Source organism: Aulonocara sp. 'chitande type north' Nkhata Bay, linkage group LG10 (genome assembly GCF_057382095.1).
Source record: "Aulonocara sp. 'chitande type north' Nkhata Bay isolate Kocher_YH1m ecotype deep benthic linkage group LG10, A_spYH_male_GT1.1, whole genome shotgun sequence".
NCBI lineage: Eukaryota > Metazoa > Chordata > Actinopteri > Cichliformes > Cichlidae > Aulonocara > Aulonocara sp. 'chitande type north' Nkhata Bay.
Genome location: NC_141353.1, coordinates 549361 through 567452, shown reverse-complemented (window position 1 = coordinate 567452; position 18092 = coordinate 549361). Strand labels below are relative to the sequence as shown.

Below are 18092 nucleotides of genomic sequence, written 5' to 3'. Positions count from 1 at the left end.
AGGTGATTCAAAGTGCTTTACAGAGGCATTAGAAACAAGAACAAATAAAAAGCATGATTTACAATTGATTAAAACAAGCAAATAAACTAACTAATTAACAAACAAACAAACAAACAAACAACAGTATATAAAATCAAAACAGATAAAATCAGAACAGTAGATAAAATCAGTAGTTAAAATGTAAGTTTTGAAATTTAAGCTTAAAGTGTGGATTTGGTGCTTTATTCAAATGCAGCTGAGAGGAAAGAAAGACACACATGGACTGCTCTCTCTCAGCTGCCGCCCCATGTGGGAGTGAAGAAAGAGTGAGGGGTAGGTGAGTGCAATTAAGGCCAAGCACCACACCCAATCAAAGGTGAGGAAAAGAAACAAGGTGCATCTGGTGAAGTGAATGTGCTAGAAGGTGAGCCTTTACAACAACGATCATACGATCATCTCTGCATTCTACAGGGTGGGCCATTTATATGGATACACCGTGATAACATGGGAATGGTTGGTGATACTAAAGTCCTGTTTGTGGCACATTAGTATATGTGAGGGGGCAAACTCCTCAAGATGGGTGGTGACCATGGTGGCCATTTAGAAGTCGGCCATCTTGGATACAACTTTTGTTTTTTCAATAGGAAGAGGGTCATGTGACACATCAGACTTATTGGTAATGTCACAAGAAAAACAATGGTGTGCTTGGTTTCAACGTAACTTTATTCTTTCATGAGTTATTTACAAGTTTCTCTTTGTTCACAGCCATTGACATGTCAAAGAGGTTAACACGTGAGGAGCGGATCGAAATTGTGTTGATATCTGGTGAACGCAGTAACCGGGTCATTGCAGCAGATTTCAATGCAAGACACCCTGCGAGTCCACCCATCTCCCATGCTGCAGTCAGCAAACTGCTTGCTAAGTTTCGTGAAACTGCTTCAGTGTTGGATTTGCCAAAATGTGGACGCAAGAAAACTGTCACTAATGAAGAAACATCAGTGGCTGTCCTAGCTTCATTCAGCAAGAGCCCACAGCGTAGCACTCGCCGCATGTCACTGGAGAGTGGCATTAGTCGAACATCCCTTCGGCGGATATTAGCTACTCACAAATGGCACCCTTACAAACTCCAGCTGCTGCAGCATCTCAACGAGCATGACCCAGATCGGCGCACAGAATTTGCAGAATGAACAAAACAAAAACTGGAACAGGACCCTCAGTTCATGCAGAAGATTTTGTTCAGTGATGAGGCAAACTTTTATGTGAATGGTGAAGTTAACAAACAAAACCACCGCTATTGGTCTGACACTAACCCACATTGGATGGATTCCTCCAAGACTGTTGGAACAACAAAAGTGATGGTTTGGTGTGGTATATGGGGAACAACGATAGTGGGTCCATTCTTCATCAATGGAAACCTCAAGGCCACTGGATATTTGAAATTGCTACATGATGATGTGTTTCCCTCTTTATGCACTGAAGCTGGCACGTTCCCTGAGTTTTTCCAGCAAGATGGTGCACCACCACATTATGGGTGCCGAGTCCGAGCATTCCTAGATGAACAGTTTCCTGGAAAGTGGATTGGTCGTCATGGGCCAGTTGAATGGCCCCCAAGGTCTCCCGATCTGACCCCCTTAGACTTTTATCTTTGGGGTCATCTGAAGGCAATTGTCTATGGTGTGAAGATACGAGATGTGCAGCACCTGAAACTACGCATACTGGATGCCTGTGCTGGCATTTCTCCTGCAGTGTTGCTATCAGTGTGTGAAGAGTGGGAGAAGAGGGTTGCATTGACAATCCAACACAATGGGCAGCACATTGAACACATTTTATAAGTGGTCAGAAACTTGTAAATAACTCATGAAAGAATAAAGTTACGTTGAAACCAAGCACACCATTGTTTTTCTTGTGACATTACCAATAAGTTTGATGTGTCACATGGCCCTCTTCCTATTGAAAAAACAAAAGTTGTATCCAAGATGGCCGACTTCTAAATGGCCACCATGGTCACCACCCATCTTGAGGAGTTTGCCCCCTCACATATACTAATGTGCCACAAACAGGACTTTAGTATCACCAACCATTCCCATGTTATTACGGCGTATCCATATAAATGGCCCACCCTGTACTTTTAAATATCCTGGGAACCACAAGTAAACCAGCAGTCTGAGAGAGAAGTGCTCTGTTTGACAGGCTCTGTACTGTGAGGTCTTTAAGGTAAGACGGGGACCAACTGTTCAAGCTCTATGATGAGGAGGATTTTAAATTTGCTTCTGGATTTAATAGGGAGCCAATGAAGGGACGACAGTATGGACGAAATACGCTTTCTCGTTCTAGTCCCTGTTCCTCTTTCTACAAGATTTTGGATCAACTGAAGGCTTTTCAGGAAGTTTTTAGGATGTCCAGATAATAATGAATTACAATACTGAATACTGCTTTTTGACCTATGGTACGTAGCCCAATAATAGAGATAGGGTGATCATATTTAAGATTGAAACATTAATAAATGGCAGGACTTCTTTGAGTCTTGTAGGAACGGGGTGTAAAAGACACATTGATGATTTGGAGGAAGTAATAATCAAAACTAACTCAGAAACATAAACTGGAGCGAAGGAGTCTAACTAAATATCCAACCCAGTGTCATGGAAATACAGGGGGAGGTCCATCCATCCATCCATCTTCATCCGCTTTGTCCGGGGCCGGGTCGCGGGGGCAGCAGACTAAGCAAAGAGGCCCAGACCTCCCTCTCCCCAGCCACCTCCTCCAGCTTATCCGGGGGAATACCAAGGCGTTCCCAGGCCAGCCGAGAGATATAATCTCTCCAGCGTGTCCTGGGTCTGCCCCGGGGCCTCCTCCCGGTGGGACATGCCTGGAACACCTCACCCAGGAGGCGCCCAGGGGACATCCTTGTCAGATGCCCGAACCACCTCAGCTGGCTCCTTTCGATGTGGAGCAGCAGCTGCTCTACTCTGAGCCCCTCCCGGATGGCCGAACTTCTCACCCTATCTCTAAGGGAGAGGCCAGCCACCCTTCGGAGGAAGCTCATTTCTGCCACTTGTATCCGCGATCTCGTTCTTTCGGTCACTACCCACAGCTCGTGGCCATAGGTGAGGGTAGGGATGTAGATCGACCGGTAAATTGAGAGCTTCGCTTTTACACTCAGCTCTCTCTTCACCACGACGGACCGGTGCAGCGTCCGCATTACTGCAGCTGCAGCCCCAATCCGTCTGTCGATCTCCGGCTCCCTTCTCCCATCACTCGCGAACAAGACCCCGAGATACTTGAACTCCTCCACTTGGGGCAGGAACTCATCCCCGACCCGGAGTGGGCACTCCACCCTACAGGGGGAGGTAATATATTTAAATCCACAAAGTCGATAGTGAGCAAAAACCTTATAAAGTGCATTCCAGGGTCCTTAATAGCCAGAAACAATGAAGCTAGTCTCCTAGTATGTATTTGCATGTAAATGTGTTAATAATGTCTGTTTAAATGCTTTCCCGTGATTATGATGATCTCCCTCTGCTGTTCCCGCAGCTAACTGCAACTCCTGCATGTGTGTATACATCACGTTTTGGAGAAGCAAAGCATGACTGGACACGGTGGACCGGCGTGTCTATTCAACGCTTTGCTTGTAATATCAATTTTACTAAAAGCAGCTGTGCATAATGTTACGGTTATGGATGTTTTTATCTAATGATTTAAAAAGTTCATGAAGTCTAGTTCAGATTAAAGGAATGGTTGGCAGTTCAGACTTTTGGTCAGCCTGGCCACAGTGCTGAGGGGACGCCTAGGGTTGATCTTTTTCTTAAAGTGATGAAGAGTAAGATGGTTTATGAAGGGTATTTTTTCTAAATAGATAAATAAACTATTTTTTCAGAGTTTTATCAGAGTTAAGTACTTCTGACTTTTCCCACAGTATTCAGAGTTATACAGTGAAAATAATAATACTATTAACAAGATAATCAGCCTCTGTGGGAGTAGTGTTCAGATAGCTGCTCTGCTCTGTGTACAGGGCATTGAAGATGATAACAGTGGGTGGATTATATTCTTAATCCACCCACTGTTAGTTACAGCACTTTCAGAACGACATCTGCTGTGATGTATTCCCCCCAAAACTGTAAATGTTATCAGGAAATAATCACAAAAGAGGAAACACTGTTAAATGTTCATTTTCCATCCTTTATGTCAAAACAAGGCCCAGAGTGAGATTAAAGTGGTGGGTGGGTTCTTTTGTATTTTGAAGAAGTCTAATATTGAGCCTATATAATTGAGTCTAATAATTACTACATAGCATTGTACGGAGCCCTGCAGGGGACATTAATTAAGACGCAAATATGTGATGTCTTGTAAACCGAGCAGATATCTGACATTTACACAACTACATTCACGCCTCAAAATATCTTAAAAGTGTATTTTGAGACCCAGAAAGAGTAATATTACAACTAAGTAGCTGCCGCCATTGTTGGAATTCAACTTTTGCGAGAATGTTGAATTCCAACTTTTTGAGATTAAAGGTGGAATTCAATTTCAAGAAAAAAGTTAAAAAGTGGAGATTGCCACTGCTGCTATACAATCTACAAAATGCTTTGGGCAGATGAGTTACTGTTTTTATTTACAAGGAAATTATTTATCTTTCTAGGAGATAAGCATAGTGTGGTGATAAGTATAAAGATGAAGAAAAGGTGTTGCAAAAAGGAGAATCTGATAAGAAAAGAAAAAAAAAACAAATTTGGAAGAGTTGGGTGGATTTCCCAAGAGTCAGTAAAGCCCACGCAGGTTTTTGGACACCACTCAGACAGCCACCAATTGAAGGAGAACGTGCAGCTAAACATGTCACTCGTTGGGGAGGAGACCACAGAAAACTATGGGCCCACATTTTTTTTGGCAAAGTTACACACTGATTTAATATTAATCCTATCTGTCCATGAAGCCAGATAACACACACCAATGAGTTAAACTGCAGGAATGTCTTAAAGACATAAAGACCTGGATGGCCGCTAACTTTCTGCTTCTTTTTTTTTTTTTCTTTTTTTTTGTGTCCCGTTTGGATCTTTAGCATCAGAATTGTTGTCTTAGGGCCAAGAAAGATGCCAAGCGGATTTATTTTACCAAGTGGATCATCATGGCCTTGCCATATTGGTCCATTTGATTGACCTTTATTATAATTATGAATTTATTTTATTTTCAGTTGCTACAAACGGGACAAACATGACTGGGGGATAGGACAGGGAGAAAGAATGGAAGAAAGAGAGGGAGAGAAAGAAAACCAAAGGGGAGAAGAGACGGTGAGAAAGGGGGGAGGAAAGAAAAAAAAAAACACCTGGGTCACCTGTATGGAGAAAAAAAACAGAAGAGAAAGCAAACAACAAAGAGCAACATAATAAAATACAGCACCATCACAATAAACTAGCTAGCAGTAGATAACAGTAGATACTAAATATTAAACGATATTGTGCAGCACGCAAGATAGACAGCGCACAATGTGCTTTGAGGCAGCAGCCAAGAAAGCTGTAGTCCGCGTCTGTGAACACCTGTGTGCACACCTGTGTGGATCAGCATGCTTGCATTCCAAAGGTTTCTCCATGTAACGATCTGCTAGGGAGTGTGGGGAGCCACAGCCCCGTCCTCCAGGGTATGAAGCAGGTATGGAGGAGATCCAGGCCCCAGATATCCAGAGGCCCCAGAGTACAAGGACCCGAGGAGGACCACCAAAAGGGGGGGGGGAACCGTGCCACCCTCCTGGGAAGAGCTGAGTAGAGCCCCAAACGAGAGGTCACCCAGCAGCTACGGAGCAGAGGCCAGAGGGGGTTGCAGTGGCGTGCCCGCGGGCTCTGCCGGCAGCCAGCTGTGCCAGAGACGACGGAGCTTCAGGCCCAGAGGGCAGAGGCCTGAGGGCATCCCACCCCCGGAAGGGGCCCAGCCGGGCCACAGGCGCCAGGCCCCGCCAATCGGCCACCAGGAGTGAGCCTTTTCTGCTTCTTAATTCAGATCAAACTGAGGTTATTGTACTCGGCCCTGAAAAGCTTAGAAATATGGTCTCTAAGCTGATTCTTACTCTGGATGGTATTACCTCGGCCTCCAGTAACACTGTGAGGAACCTTGGAGTCATGTTTGACCAGGACATGTCCTTCAACGCACATATTAAACAAATATGTAAGACTGCTTTCTTCCATTTGTGCAACATCTCTAAAGTTAGAAATATCCTGTCTCAGAGTGACGCTGAAAAACTAGTTCATGCATTTATTACTTCCAGGCTGGACGACTGTAATTCATTATTATCAGGAAGTCCAAAAAACTCACTGAAAAGCCTTCAGTTAATCCAAAATGCTGCAGCAAGAGTCCTGACAGGGACTAGAAAGAGAGCAGATTTCTCCTGTTTTGGCTTCCTGTTAAATCCAGAATTCAAAATCCTGCTCCTCACATACAAGGTCTTAAATAATCAGGCCCCATCTTATCTTAATGACCTTGTAGTACCATATCACCCTATTAGAGCACTTCGCTCTATACTGCAATAGGTGTAGGCTGCACTGGTCACTCCACTTCATTGATATTTATATTTTAAAAAAGTGCAACACTGTAACAACTGCCACAAAAACCAAAAACTTTTGTACTGTTCAGTTTGTACTGCTGCTCATTCCTGTGCAATATCCCATCTGCCCCCCCCCCTCACATTCCTATTTAAGATTTTCTTTATTTAATCACTAGTGTGTACATATATTTATATATACATACATATATATTTAGTCAGTTAACTGAAAATCTCTTTTTTCTTTTACTATATCTAATTAATATTTTGCTCTTACTATTTTTCTATTTATTTATTTTATTTTTTTCTACTGTACCATTCTGCTGAGTGACTGTCTTCTGCTCGCCAAATACATTTCATTGCGATGTTGACCCTGTGCTAACTTGCATATGACAAATAAAACTGAAAACTGAACTGAAACTGCTGGGGGATTCCCATGATGCACTGCGTGTTTCTTCTTCACTCACTATGTGTTAACAGACCTCTGCACTGAATCATATCTGTTATTAACCTCTGTCTCTCTTCCACAGCATGTCTTTATCCTGTCTTCCTTCTCTCACCCCAACCAATCACAGCAGATGGCCCCGCCCCTCCCTGAGCCTGGTTCTGCCAGAGGTTTCTTCCTGTTAAAAGGGAGTTTTTCCTTCCCACTGTCGCCAAAGTGCTGCTCATAGGGGGTCATATGATTGTTGGGTTTTTCTCTGTATCTATTATTGTAGGGTCTACCTTACAATATAAAGCGCTGTTGTTGTGATTTGGCGCTATATAAATAAACTGAATTGAACTGAAATATAATAGTGATGTCCAGTTGACATAAGCGGGTGTCATTACTGCTGACGTGATTAAAATTTTACAGAATTGAGATTCCCCTCCGTGAATCACAACTTTAACGTGGTGGAGGAAAAAGCAGTTCAGAAGACCGTTATCTGAGTCAAATCGAATGTTTGTTTGACAATTTGTATTCAAATAGTCATTTACATGAATGCAGGACGTCAGGAGAGTGGTGCAGTGAGTGTGAGAGATTGTCAAGAGGACAATGATCCTAAACAGTGCAGTTAAAGCATACCTGGAAAAACATACAATGGAACACTGACAGTCCTGGAATGGCCTTCCCAGATCCTGAAGCAGTTACTGAAGCAGTGGGGGATCAAAAAAAACGAACAAAAAGCAGCTAACATCCAAAGAAAAGCTTTGTCAGTGACTTGCTAGACTTTTCAACACATCTTTATCCTCAGGCCTTTCAGGACACTCCAGGGTCCTCCATATGTCGGAACATTTGAAGCTTCCCCTGAAAATCATGATTACAGAAAAAAGGGTCTAACCAGGGAAATGACAAAAAAACGTGTGTGGAAATCTTTATTTTGCTGAAAATAGCAACAGTCCAAATCGCACTGTTCACTGTTTTCATGGAATCATTCTAGTGACGGGTACAAGATTTATTTTGAAAGACAAAATGAATATACATTGTAAGACATTAACATCATTTAGTAGTCCCAGACCAGCACACCAGTCATTACCAATGCAGAGATCTCTGCATGTTTTTTCTGTCTTTGTCACTATTGTATGTTTCTGAACAAGTAACCTGACCAACATGATGAGTCTGTGCTTTATGAATTTGGTCCTAATGTGTTTTGATGACCACCAGATTCTTCAGCATATCAAACGAGTTTCCATCCGGCTCCACTGAGACCACACCCTGCTCCTTGCTGTGCACCTGGAGGAAACCGTTGTGGTCCAGACCCATCACCTGAACCTCTGGGCCGTCCTCACTCCAGAGACGCACCCAGGTTCCACTGAGGTCAGAACAAAGAGAGCAGTTTTTACAGTTTAAATGTGAATGTGGGGTCTAGTAAACTTAATTAAGTTGAACAGTGGTTAAAACCCAACTCCAGAGCCACTTTACTCTTACATGAAAAACAAAACATCATCTGTTTCAGGATTTTATGTGCCATTTTTCTTTTACACAGTTTTGTTCATGTTATGCTTCGTGGGGCGATCGTGGCTCAAGAGTTAGGAGTTCGCCTTGTAATCGGAAGGTTGCCAGTTCGAGCCCCGGCTTGGACAGTCTCGGTCGTTGTGTCCTTGGGCAAGACACTTCACCCGTTGCCTACTGGTGGTGGTCAGAGGGCCCGGTGGCGCCAGTGTCCGGCAGCCTCGCCTCTGTCAGTGCGCCCCAGGGTGGCTGTGGCTACAATGTAGCTGCCATCACCAGTGTGTGAATGTGTGCGTGAATGGGTGGATGACTGGATATGTAAAGCGCTTTGGGGTCCTTAGGGACTAGTAAAGCGCTATATAAATACAGGCCATTTACCATTTATGTACTTCTGAATGCACAATGGAATATAAATTAGATTTGACTGCATTTTAGTAGCGTTTGAGGATATATGTACATAAAAGATTAAAAGTCTATTAACAGGCGAATCAGAAAAAGAAAGTTAAATATGACTGAATGAGATTTAATCACAAGATAAAGAGAACACATTTAATTACCTCAATTTGTATCCACACAAGAGATTGTTAAATATTATGTAATTTGTAATTAGAGAGATATATGACATTACAGTTTCCCTGTATTAGAGACTGGGTCAGTAAAAGCAAAAATAGGAAGTGGTATCATAAGGATACTTGATTTGAATCCGGTCAGTGCATCTCTACACTGAAAATCGCCCATTAAATCCTTGTTCCCATGTTGCTAAAAGAAAGTGTGTGATTCTAAGTAAAAGTGAAATCTTAGTTCAAAGCATCAAGAGTTGTCTACGTTACACACCTGTGGAGCCATCTCTTGTAGTACGTGGGCAGGACAGACTCTGGGCCTCCTTGCTGGAAGTTGTCAATAAGGGCCTCCAGGCAGTTGACAGTTCTCGCGATGAGCTGGGCACAGCTGAGCGGCTGCAGGCTGCAGTTGTGCTGTAAGTTGTACGACTGGATCAGGTCATTGATGCACACTGTTGGGTTGCTGTTTGTCACATTAACCCCACAGCCTGTAGGGAAGAACACGTTTAAGAGATAATTACAATATTCTGAGATAACCTGGGTTTGTGCACATTCATCCATGCACAGCTCTCGAGGTTCCTCCACAGCGTTTTGATCAGGATCGTGATTTTGACTTTTACTCTGAGTCATTATTGCACCTTGATTTTTTTCCTCTTTAGCCACTATGTTATAGAGTTGCTGCTGTACTTGAGGGATCGTTGTTATGCTAGACAATCCGATTTTGGCAAACTTTAGCTGTCAGACAGATGGCCTCACATCTGACTGCAGAATACTTTGCTGTTTTACAGTTAAATATGATATCTCATGGTGGACTGCAGCAAAAGCCCAAACCATCACCTCCCCACGCTGTGCTAACAGAATTCGTGTTACTATAAAAGGACATTGTTCCAGAAATCTTCTGGTTTATTCAGATGCAAACCCAAGCCATGCTACCAAGTTCATTTTTGAGAAAAGAGGCTTTCCTCCAAACAAGCCAAACAATTTCAGTCCAATCGTACTATCGTGAACTTTAACATTTAACATGCACCAATGAGTGAACACACTGTAAGCAATTTCAGGCCCAAGGTGAGGACGCAAAAATGTTTAACTGGATAGAATGTGTGATATGTGAATATACAGCAGAAATGTAGGTATAAATTCTGCTGCTTGTTTTCTATGGTCACCAATGTGTACGTTATTTTCATGCCGTTTTATTCAACAGATTATAATTTCTTTGCAAAAACAAATTCCTTAAAGCAGAGATGAGAATACAACAGAGCTGTATCGAACACCACTGATCTGCAGTGACTTTGGTGCAGAAATGAGGGGGTCATTCAGGCATTGTTTATAAAAGATGAACTCCAAGAAGCTAGAATAGTGGTGTTTTGGTACAATAGTAGCAAAGGGCCAGCATACCAATGTTTTCCCTGATAAAACCTTACTGTCCGTTCTGCTAGGATTGTAACATTTTATTCTTTAACTGACTTTGCATTGTGTCAGCTGTGACAACCGGGGATGCCCCATCCTCTGCAAAAAAACAAAACAAGGATGTGCACAGTGTGTACTGGGTAGCTAGTGTAAACTCCTTGCAGTGTCGAACAAATAAATCAACCAAGCTGTGAGGACCAAAGAAACCACATAAACAGGAATGGTTATTTCCAGCCAAACCAGTTTGAAAATGATTGGCAAAGACCATAAGAGACAGACACACACACACACACACACACACACACACACACACACACACACACACACACACACACACACACACACACAGCAGGGAAGTAAGCAAAGAAATGAAAGAAAAAGCAACAGAAAGGTGGAGAAGGGAACTCTGAAGAAAAAGGAGCGCGGCCAGACTCTACCTGCTTTGCTCACAACGCCGCCCCCTTGTGCTGATGCTGGGGGCAGTACCCCCACTGTTCCAAGTAAAGACTGGCGTCCTGGATCTAGATGAGGCTTCGGATCAGAAGGCAAATGCTACACTTCACAGGGAAGTGACAGAAATGGCAGACACAGGGGTAAAGGTGGTAATTCAATCCACTTGGCAGGTGAATGAACTGAAGCAGGCCATTGCTGAGCTTACCTTGAAACAAGAAGGATCACTTAGCACCGGGAGTTCACAAGCCCCCTCGGACTGCACACCAAAAAGATTATCCACGAAGCACAAACCAGTGCCAGCACGCCCTCCATGCCATCGACAGGCTGCATATTAAGGGTCAGCCCTACAGGAGGACTCAGATTGGAGGACGAGATCCAAGACAAGTGGAAAATTGGAGGAGGATCCACACGACTTGAAGGAAACAACCAACAACCCAGATTCAGGGTACACTAGTGGGAGACTTCACAGGGGTATTCACTCCTCCACCAATGAGTGGTGCAGAGGGGTCCCAGCTCACATTTGAGAGATCTCCACCCCAGACTCGTAGGATGTGACCGAGAGGTCAAGGCGGGGAATCAATACCAATAACCCAACTGCCACTACGAGTAGTAGATGGAAGAGGCCTGCTGTATGTTCCCCAAAGAGACATTGAGGCCTACCTTCCAAATTTCCCCCAGTGGGAGGAGGAGCCTCAGACCACCCTAGAGGGAGAGACGATGGGAGACACCTACGGAGGTGGAGACCTGAGGGCCCTGCTGAGTAAGTTGGAGGGGAGAGACACCACACATTAACTACTAAAGGAAGCCAGCATCGGGTCATGAGAAGGATACGCTATACTATTCAACCTGTAATGGGATCACCTGTGGGAGTTCTAAGGAAGGAATGCCCAACTGACAGACTATCGGAGACATAAAAAAGGAAATAACACAAAGGGATGCTGGAGTGCTTAAAATGGGCTGCCACCCTGTAGGAAAGGCATGCAGGTGCACAACATAACTCCAATAATGCAATCCAGGCAGTCTGTAGTGTGTGAAGGTCCTCTCTAATGCCAAATCAGGCACAACAGGGCCTCAGGAGCCTTATCCCTCTTTTCCAAACCCATTCACAGGCAGAGGAGCAGGAGTGTCCAACCAGAGACAGTATGAAGGAGCGCCAAGGCCAAGGTTCCCCAATCAGATGCCATTCTAGATCTATGAATAAATCTTCTTTTTTTTGGTACCGGTACTAGTTTTATTTTGTTGTATTTATCCGCGACACCTTAAAGGCCGGTCTGTGAAAATATTGTCGGGCATAAACCGGTCCGTGGCGCAAAAAAGGTTGGGGACCGATGAACTAGGTCACGGGCTGTCACACATGCAATGAGCACAACCCAAGGGCGCCCTACAAATGCCCAGTGGTAAGGTTTCCAGTCTCAGAGGCTCCACTTCAAGATATCACAATTGACTTCACTGATGTGGGAGTGGGTCAGGTACTTTCTGGTGATGGTGGAAAAGTTCACAAGCTGGGTGGAAGCAGTATCATGCAAAAATGAATCAGCGCAGACTGTAGTGAAGTGGCTGAAAAACAAGTTAATACCCTGGTCTGGGGTCCCGAGGAGCATATGCTCCGATGATGCCTCGTATTTCTCAAATAAAGAACTGGCAGGGGTAGAAAAGGCTCGAGGTATAACACAGTTTCAGGGCCGTTTGCTATCCTGCCTCACAAAGGCTGGTGGAAAGGGCAAATAAGACTCTGAAGAGAAAGATTCTTGATTTCTCTTATGGAACTAGACTGATGTGGGTGGACTCTCTCCCCATTGCTCTCATGTCAATGAGAACCTCCCTGCCCTGGCCCACCATGAGTCATATGCCCTCTCTGGATGTCTGGCAGGTGAGTCGTGATGAACATACGACAGCGTTGACTAAACTGACCAGAGTTTTGTCTAAGCAGGTGCAGCTGGCTGAGCCCGAGGCAACTCCAAATGAGCAGTAAAGGTTGGTGAGTGGGCATGGGTGAAAGTTCACAAGAGAAAGTGGCTTGAACCCAGGACTGGACCCTATGAGGTGATTCAATGTATAACCCATGCAGTCCAGGTAAAGCTGGAGCTAATTGGTACCACCTGACACACTGTGTACCTGCGCAACCACCCTAGCGAACTTTGGGCGAGGTGAGGACTAATCTGGCAGAAACCGGCGACAGACAGCCGACAGAAACGCGTAAACCCCTGCATGTCCTTGTTAGTATAAATAGCGTGCTTTCTAGCTATTCCACTTTCCTGTGATTGTTGTTGTATTCCATGTGCTAGACGGCTATCGGATAGGTTGATCGTAGCTGTTTTGTCTAAGGAGAAGAACTCTACATCATAACAGTTGCCATTGTTCCGAGTGGAGGAGGAGTCAGAGGGTGACGAGGAAGAGTAGGTGTAACAGGAGGGAGTAAAGGCCTCTGAGGGCAAAAGCAAGTGTAGTGTTGAAGGTTTGAAGCTCCAGGGCACCACAGATGCCCTGTAAAATGGAAAGGGGAAGACAATGTGTGAGATAAAGGTTTACACCTTAACAGGTGTAAGAGGAGGGACTATTTAGTGTTATAGTGAACAGCTTAAGAATTTAGATGTCTAGACAGTGTTTAGTTAGAAATGGCGACAGTGAAGAAGCTTCAAGGTGAAGGGACACAAAGTCCTATGATAAGGTGGGTCATCGGGACGGCGTGAGACAAAAACAATATCCAGTATCTCAGCCAGGGTGGCCTTCATGCTAACTAAGATGTGAGAAGTGATTAGGTGAAAGGTGAGAGAACAGGGAAAAACATCTAGTACCCGTGTAGCAGAGTAGGGGCCTTCCCTTTTAGGTGCTGCTCTTCAGGATTGCTGAGAGGCTGGGACCACCTCGGGGCGCCAACGAAGGCAGAATAAATGTACACTAGGATTTCTCCTCATCGGTTTTAACCAATCAGACGCCCATTCTCATATAAAACTTTGTATACTGCTACATTAAGGTACTCTCTTATGTTAACAAGTTTAAAATGAGCATGTTAGTTTAGCCATGTGAGGAACGGCTTCATGTTGATATGAGTGAAATGTGTCCGTTGAACCGTGCAGATTGTCACCTATGAGCAGATGAAAAGTTGATCCCAGTACTGTGGAAGTCACCAGCACTCCTCCGAGCTTCATCAGGTTACCGTAGTAGATGTCATTGGGCCACTTCACCCTCAGATCTATGTCCTACAGGAGGTTAAACGTCATCTATCTTACATGTACTTTAATACCAACACAATGATCTTTATTATACTTCAAAATGTGTGAAAATAGTCTAATAACATTTCCATGTGATTAACAAGGTTATGGTACCAAGTAATTGCATGTTAATGACCATGCTTGGATATGTTAATTTCCATTATGAGGTAAATACTAGGCTGTCTTCATGCATGCTCTCCCAAAAGGTTGATTCTGTCCATCTGGATGTTTTCAGTGGGAGAAATGTTTCATCATCAGGTGACGTCTTCAGTCTCAGCTGACTGCAGGTTTCCAACCTTATAAACAGGACATTTGCACAAGGACTGAAACTAGCACCACTGAAGGAACGATGGGCTGGGAGGTCAGTTCCTTGATCAACCTACGCATACGGATCAGTATTTAAGGTTTGACTCCACATCCACTGGAGCACAAACTGGGTGTCATCAGGACGCTACAACTGCTGCGTAAGTGAAAACCCGTAGTGATCCCGTACATGTCAGGAGTATCGGAACAGCTGAGACGCATTTCTTCCAAACACCGACACAAACAGAGTAACATAGTGTACGCTGTTAAGTGCAGGAGGATTGCCAGGATTTATACATCGGGGAAACCAAACAACCTCTGGCTAAGAGGATGCCACAACACAGAAGAGCCACCTCGTCAGGCCAGGACTCTGCAGCCTGTTTACAGCTACAGGCCAGTGGACACTCTTTCAATGATGAGGATGTAACATCCTGGACAGGGAGGAACGCTGGTTTGAGGGCGGAGTCAAGGAGGCCATTTATGAGAAAAGGGAAAGACCATCTCTGAATGGAAGAGGGGGCCTAAGGGTAGGGCTGCTCGATTATGGCAAAAATGATAATCACGATTATTTTCACTGAAATTGAGATCACGATTATTTGACGATATTTATTTAACCCTTTAAGACCTACTATAGAACCAAGTCCACCAGAGCTTATATTATATTTTTTACATGCTGTAGTGCCATTTGTGGGAGCATTTCAAGTTGCTATACATCAATACAACTGTTATAGCCCATATTTTAATAATATGTATGCATTAAGTCCATAGTAATTACATAAATTGCAAAAAAGTGCAATAAACTACAAAAAAAATTGAAAATCGCTTTTGTTTTGTTTACATATATTTCTACTTGGAGAAATTTAAGAGGTTTATCCCTCAAAACTTTAAATACAATAAAGTTGCAAAAAATAGTTTACAACAACAGGAAATTTATTTTGAGTGTCTTCATAGTTTTATTTTGGAGATACACCAATTTTTATATACTGCAGGAAAAACAAAAAACAATCCTATGATGCAAATTTGCAAAGAAAACAGCAGGTGCATCATTTCACTGTGGGAAGTGTTACGAACAGCTGATAGGAACGGCAAAGCGTGTTTCTGGAATATTATGTTTTTGTTCCTGCAAGCGCTTTTTATGCAATTTTTGCAAAGCTTTATGTGGAAGGAAACCGTGACCGAGGACAAGCTGATGGCATCAGATGTAAGTACAACTCCTCCGGTTTCATATGCAAAAAAAATCATTGCGCTAGCTTACACGGTTCAGGTTCTACAGGGATTTAAAAATAGTTACACAACACGGAGCGTGCAGCTCTGACCGGCTTTAAAGGGTTAACAATGACTTTAAAAAAATAATATAACATAGTGTGCAACACCACTGAAGTTTGTTTTTTTAAACTCTCTTTTCAACCAACGGCAGTCACTCTCCAAATAACTCCTGCTTAGCTTTCCGAGCTTCCCTCGGGTCCTCTTAATCAGCGGTCTCCAACCTTTTTTGCCCCACGGACGGTTTATGCCAGACAATATTTTCACGGACCGGCCTTTAAGGTGTCGCGGATAAATGAGGGAGGGGCTAATAATCGGCTCAGTCATTTTTAATGATCGTTGAAAGCCCAGATCGTAATCGTGATTAAAATTCGATTAATTGAGCAGCCCTACCTAAGGGTACATCTGTCACCATCTTACATGCTGTGATTGCAGTCATTGCCCAACTCTCTGTGAATGGGACTCATGGGCTTTGATCAGTGGTTGTTGATCAATGTCCATGATAATTTGCATATTAATGATCAATCACAGTTCATTCAGTGGTGCTGGTTTCAGTCATTATGCAAATGTCCTGTTTATAAGATTGGAAACCTGCAGTCAGCTGAGACTGAAGACGTCACCTGGATGATGATGAAATGTTTCTCCCACTGAAAACATCCTGATGAACAGAATCAACTTTTGGGTAAATACTAGGCTAATGATGGGGGAACAAACACAGGGCATATGAGGAAAAACCTAAAAGAATGAATAAAATAAAACTTACAGTAAGGGCACAATCATCTTTTAGAACAATAGAAGAACATCTAAGCAGGAAAAAGGCCGTAACGCTGCAGTGCTTCGAATAAAATGCTTTTAATACAGTGACATTAACTGGTAGTAATGCTGTAATAAGAACATGGACTGCTAAACAGTTGGATGTCTTAATGTTATTATGGAGATATTGGGATACCTGATATCCAGGAAGTGAGCAAACAGCCTCCACTACAGCAAGAGCAACCAGGTGCTGCAGGAAGGGAATCCTCTGTCCGAGCTTGGAGTTCAGCTCAATCTGGACATTCAGAGTGAACATGGCACAACCCAGAGGGCTGAGCCAGGCATTCCTTCCCCGACCTACAGCACAAAACACAAGCAGCAAGTTTTACCAAACACCTAAAGCATACTGTGAAATAGACTACCAGTCAGAAGTTTGGACACACCTTCTCATTTAATGTTTTTCTTTAGTTTCACACTGTTTACATCGTAGATTCTCACTGAAGGCATCATGAATGAACACATATGTAATTATGCAGTAATGAACAAGTGTGAAATAACTCTCAAAGCCAGCCTTTGCTTTGATTACTGCTTTGCTCACTCTTGGCGTTCTCTCCATGAGGTCGTCGCCTGAAATGGTTTCCAACGGTCTTGGAGTTCCCAGAGATGCTGAGCACCTGTTGGCCTTTTTGCCTTCACTCTGCGCTCCATCTCATCCCAAACCATCTCCACTGGGTTTAGGTCAGGTGACTGTGGAGGCCAGGCCATCTGGCACAGACATCACTCTCCTTCATGGTCAAACAGCCCTCACACAGCCTGGAGGTGTGTTTGGGCTCATTGTCCTGTCCTGGCATGTGGCTGCAGGATGCTGTGGTAGCCATGCTGGTTCAGTTTGCCTTCAATGATGCTTTTCCTTAGTCGTGGTTTCTCAGCAGCTGTTTGACCATAAAGGCCTGATTCACACAGTCTCCACTGAGCATGTAGAGATGTGTCTGCTGCTGCTCTGTGTGGCATCTATCTGAGCTCTGATCTGAGCTGCTGCTTGTGATTGTGATTTCTGAGGCTGGTGACTCGGATGAATGTATCCTCAGCAGCAGAGGAGACTCTTGGTCTTCCTTTCCTGGGCCGATCCTCATGTGAGACAGTTTCATCGTAGTCTTGATGGTTTTGCGACTCCACTTGGGGACACATTCAAAGTTTTAGCAGTTTTCCGACTGACTGACCTCCAGCTCTTAAAGTAATGATGGACTGTTGTTTCTCTTTACTTAGCTGATTGGTTCTCGCCATAATATGAATTCTAGCAGTTGTCAAATAGGCCTGTCAGCTGTGCACCAACCTGACTGCTGCACAACACAACAGATGGTCCCAACGTCATTAAGAACAAAGCAAAGGGTTACTTTAAATGTCTTATATTTTAGATTCCTCAGAGTTATTTATACATTTTCTCTTTGCTGCATTATTCTATATATCTAGCTTCATGTATTTGATGTCTTCAGTTTGTATCTACAATGTGGAAGCAGTAAAAATAAAGAAAAACCATTAAATAAGAGGGTGTGTCCAAATGTTGGACTGGTAGTCTACGTACAAAATGAAAATAAAAAATGAATGCACTGACCTCTTCCCTGGCTTTGTTGAGTAGCTACTACTAGTAAACCCATGTCTCTTGGTAAGTGTACAGTCAGCCTGAGGAGAGACAGAAATGTGTCAAA

The 18092-nt window shown here is 43.6% G+C and overlaps 1 protein-coding gene across 1 annotated transcript in view; it reads right to left on the bottom strand.

Annotated features, from left to right (window-relative positions):
* Positions 1-7081: 7081 nt before the first annotated feature.
* Positions 7082-18092, bottom strand: part of hlcs (holocarboxylase synthetase (biotin-(proprionyl-CoA-carboxylase (ATP-hydrolysing)) ligase)) — a 48158-nt gene continuing 37147 nt past the window's right edge. The window contains exons 7-11 of the mRNA XM_086307650.1: positions 17999-18066; positions 16583-16743; positions 13941-14055; positions 9270-9483; positions 7082-8295 (exon numbers count right to left, since the gene is read on the bottom strand). Coding sequence (XP_086163776.1) covers positions 8124-8295; positions 9270-9483; positions 13941-14055; positions 16583-16743; positions 17999-18066 — 730 coding nt within the window. The 3' untranslated portion in view covers positions 7082-8123. The remainder of the gene's footprint in view (positions 8296-9269; positions 9484-13940; positions 14056-16582; positions 16744-17998; positions 18067-18092) is intronic.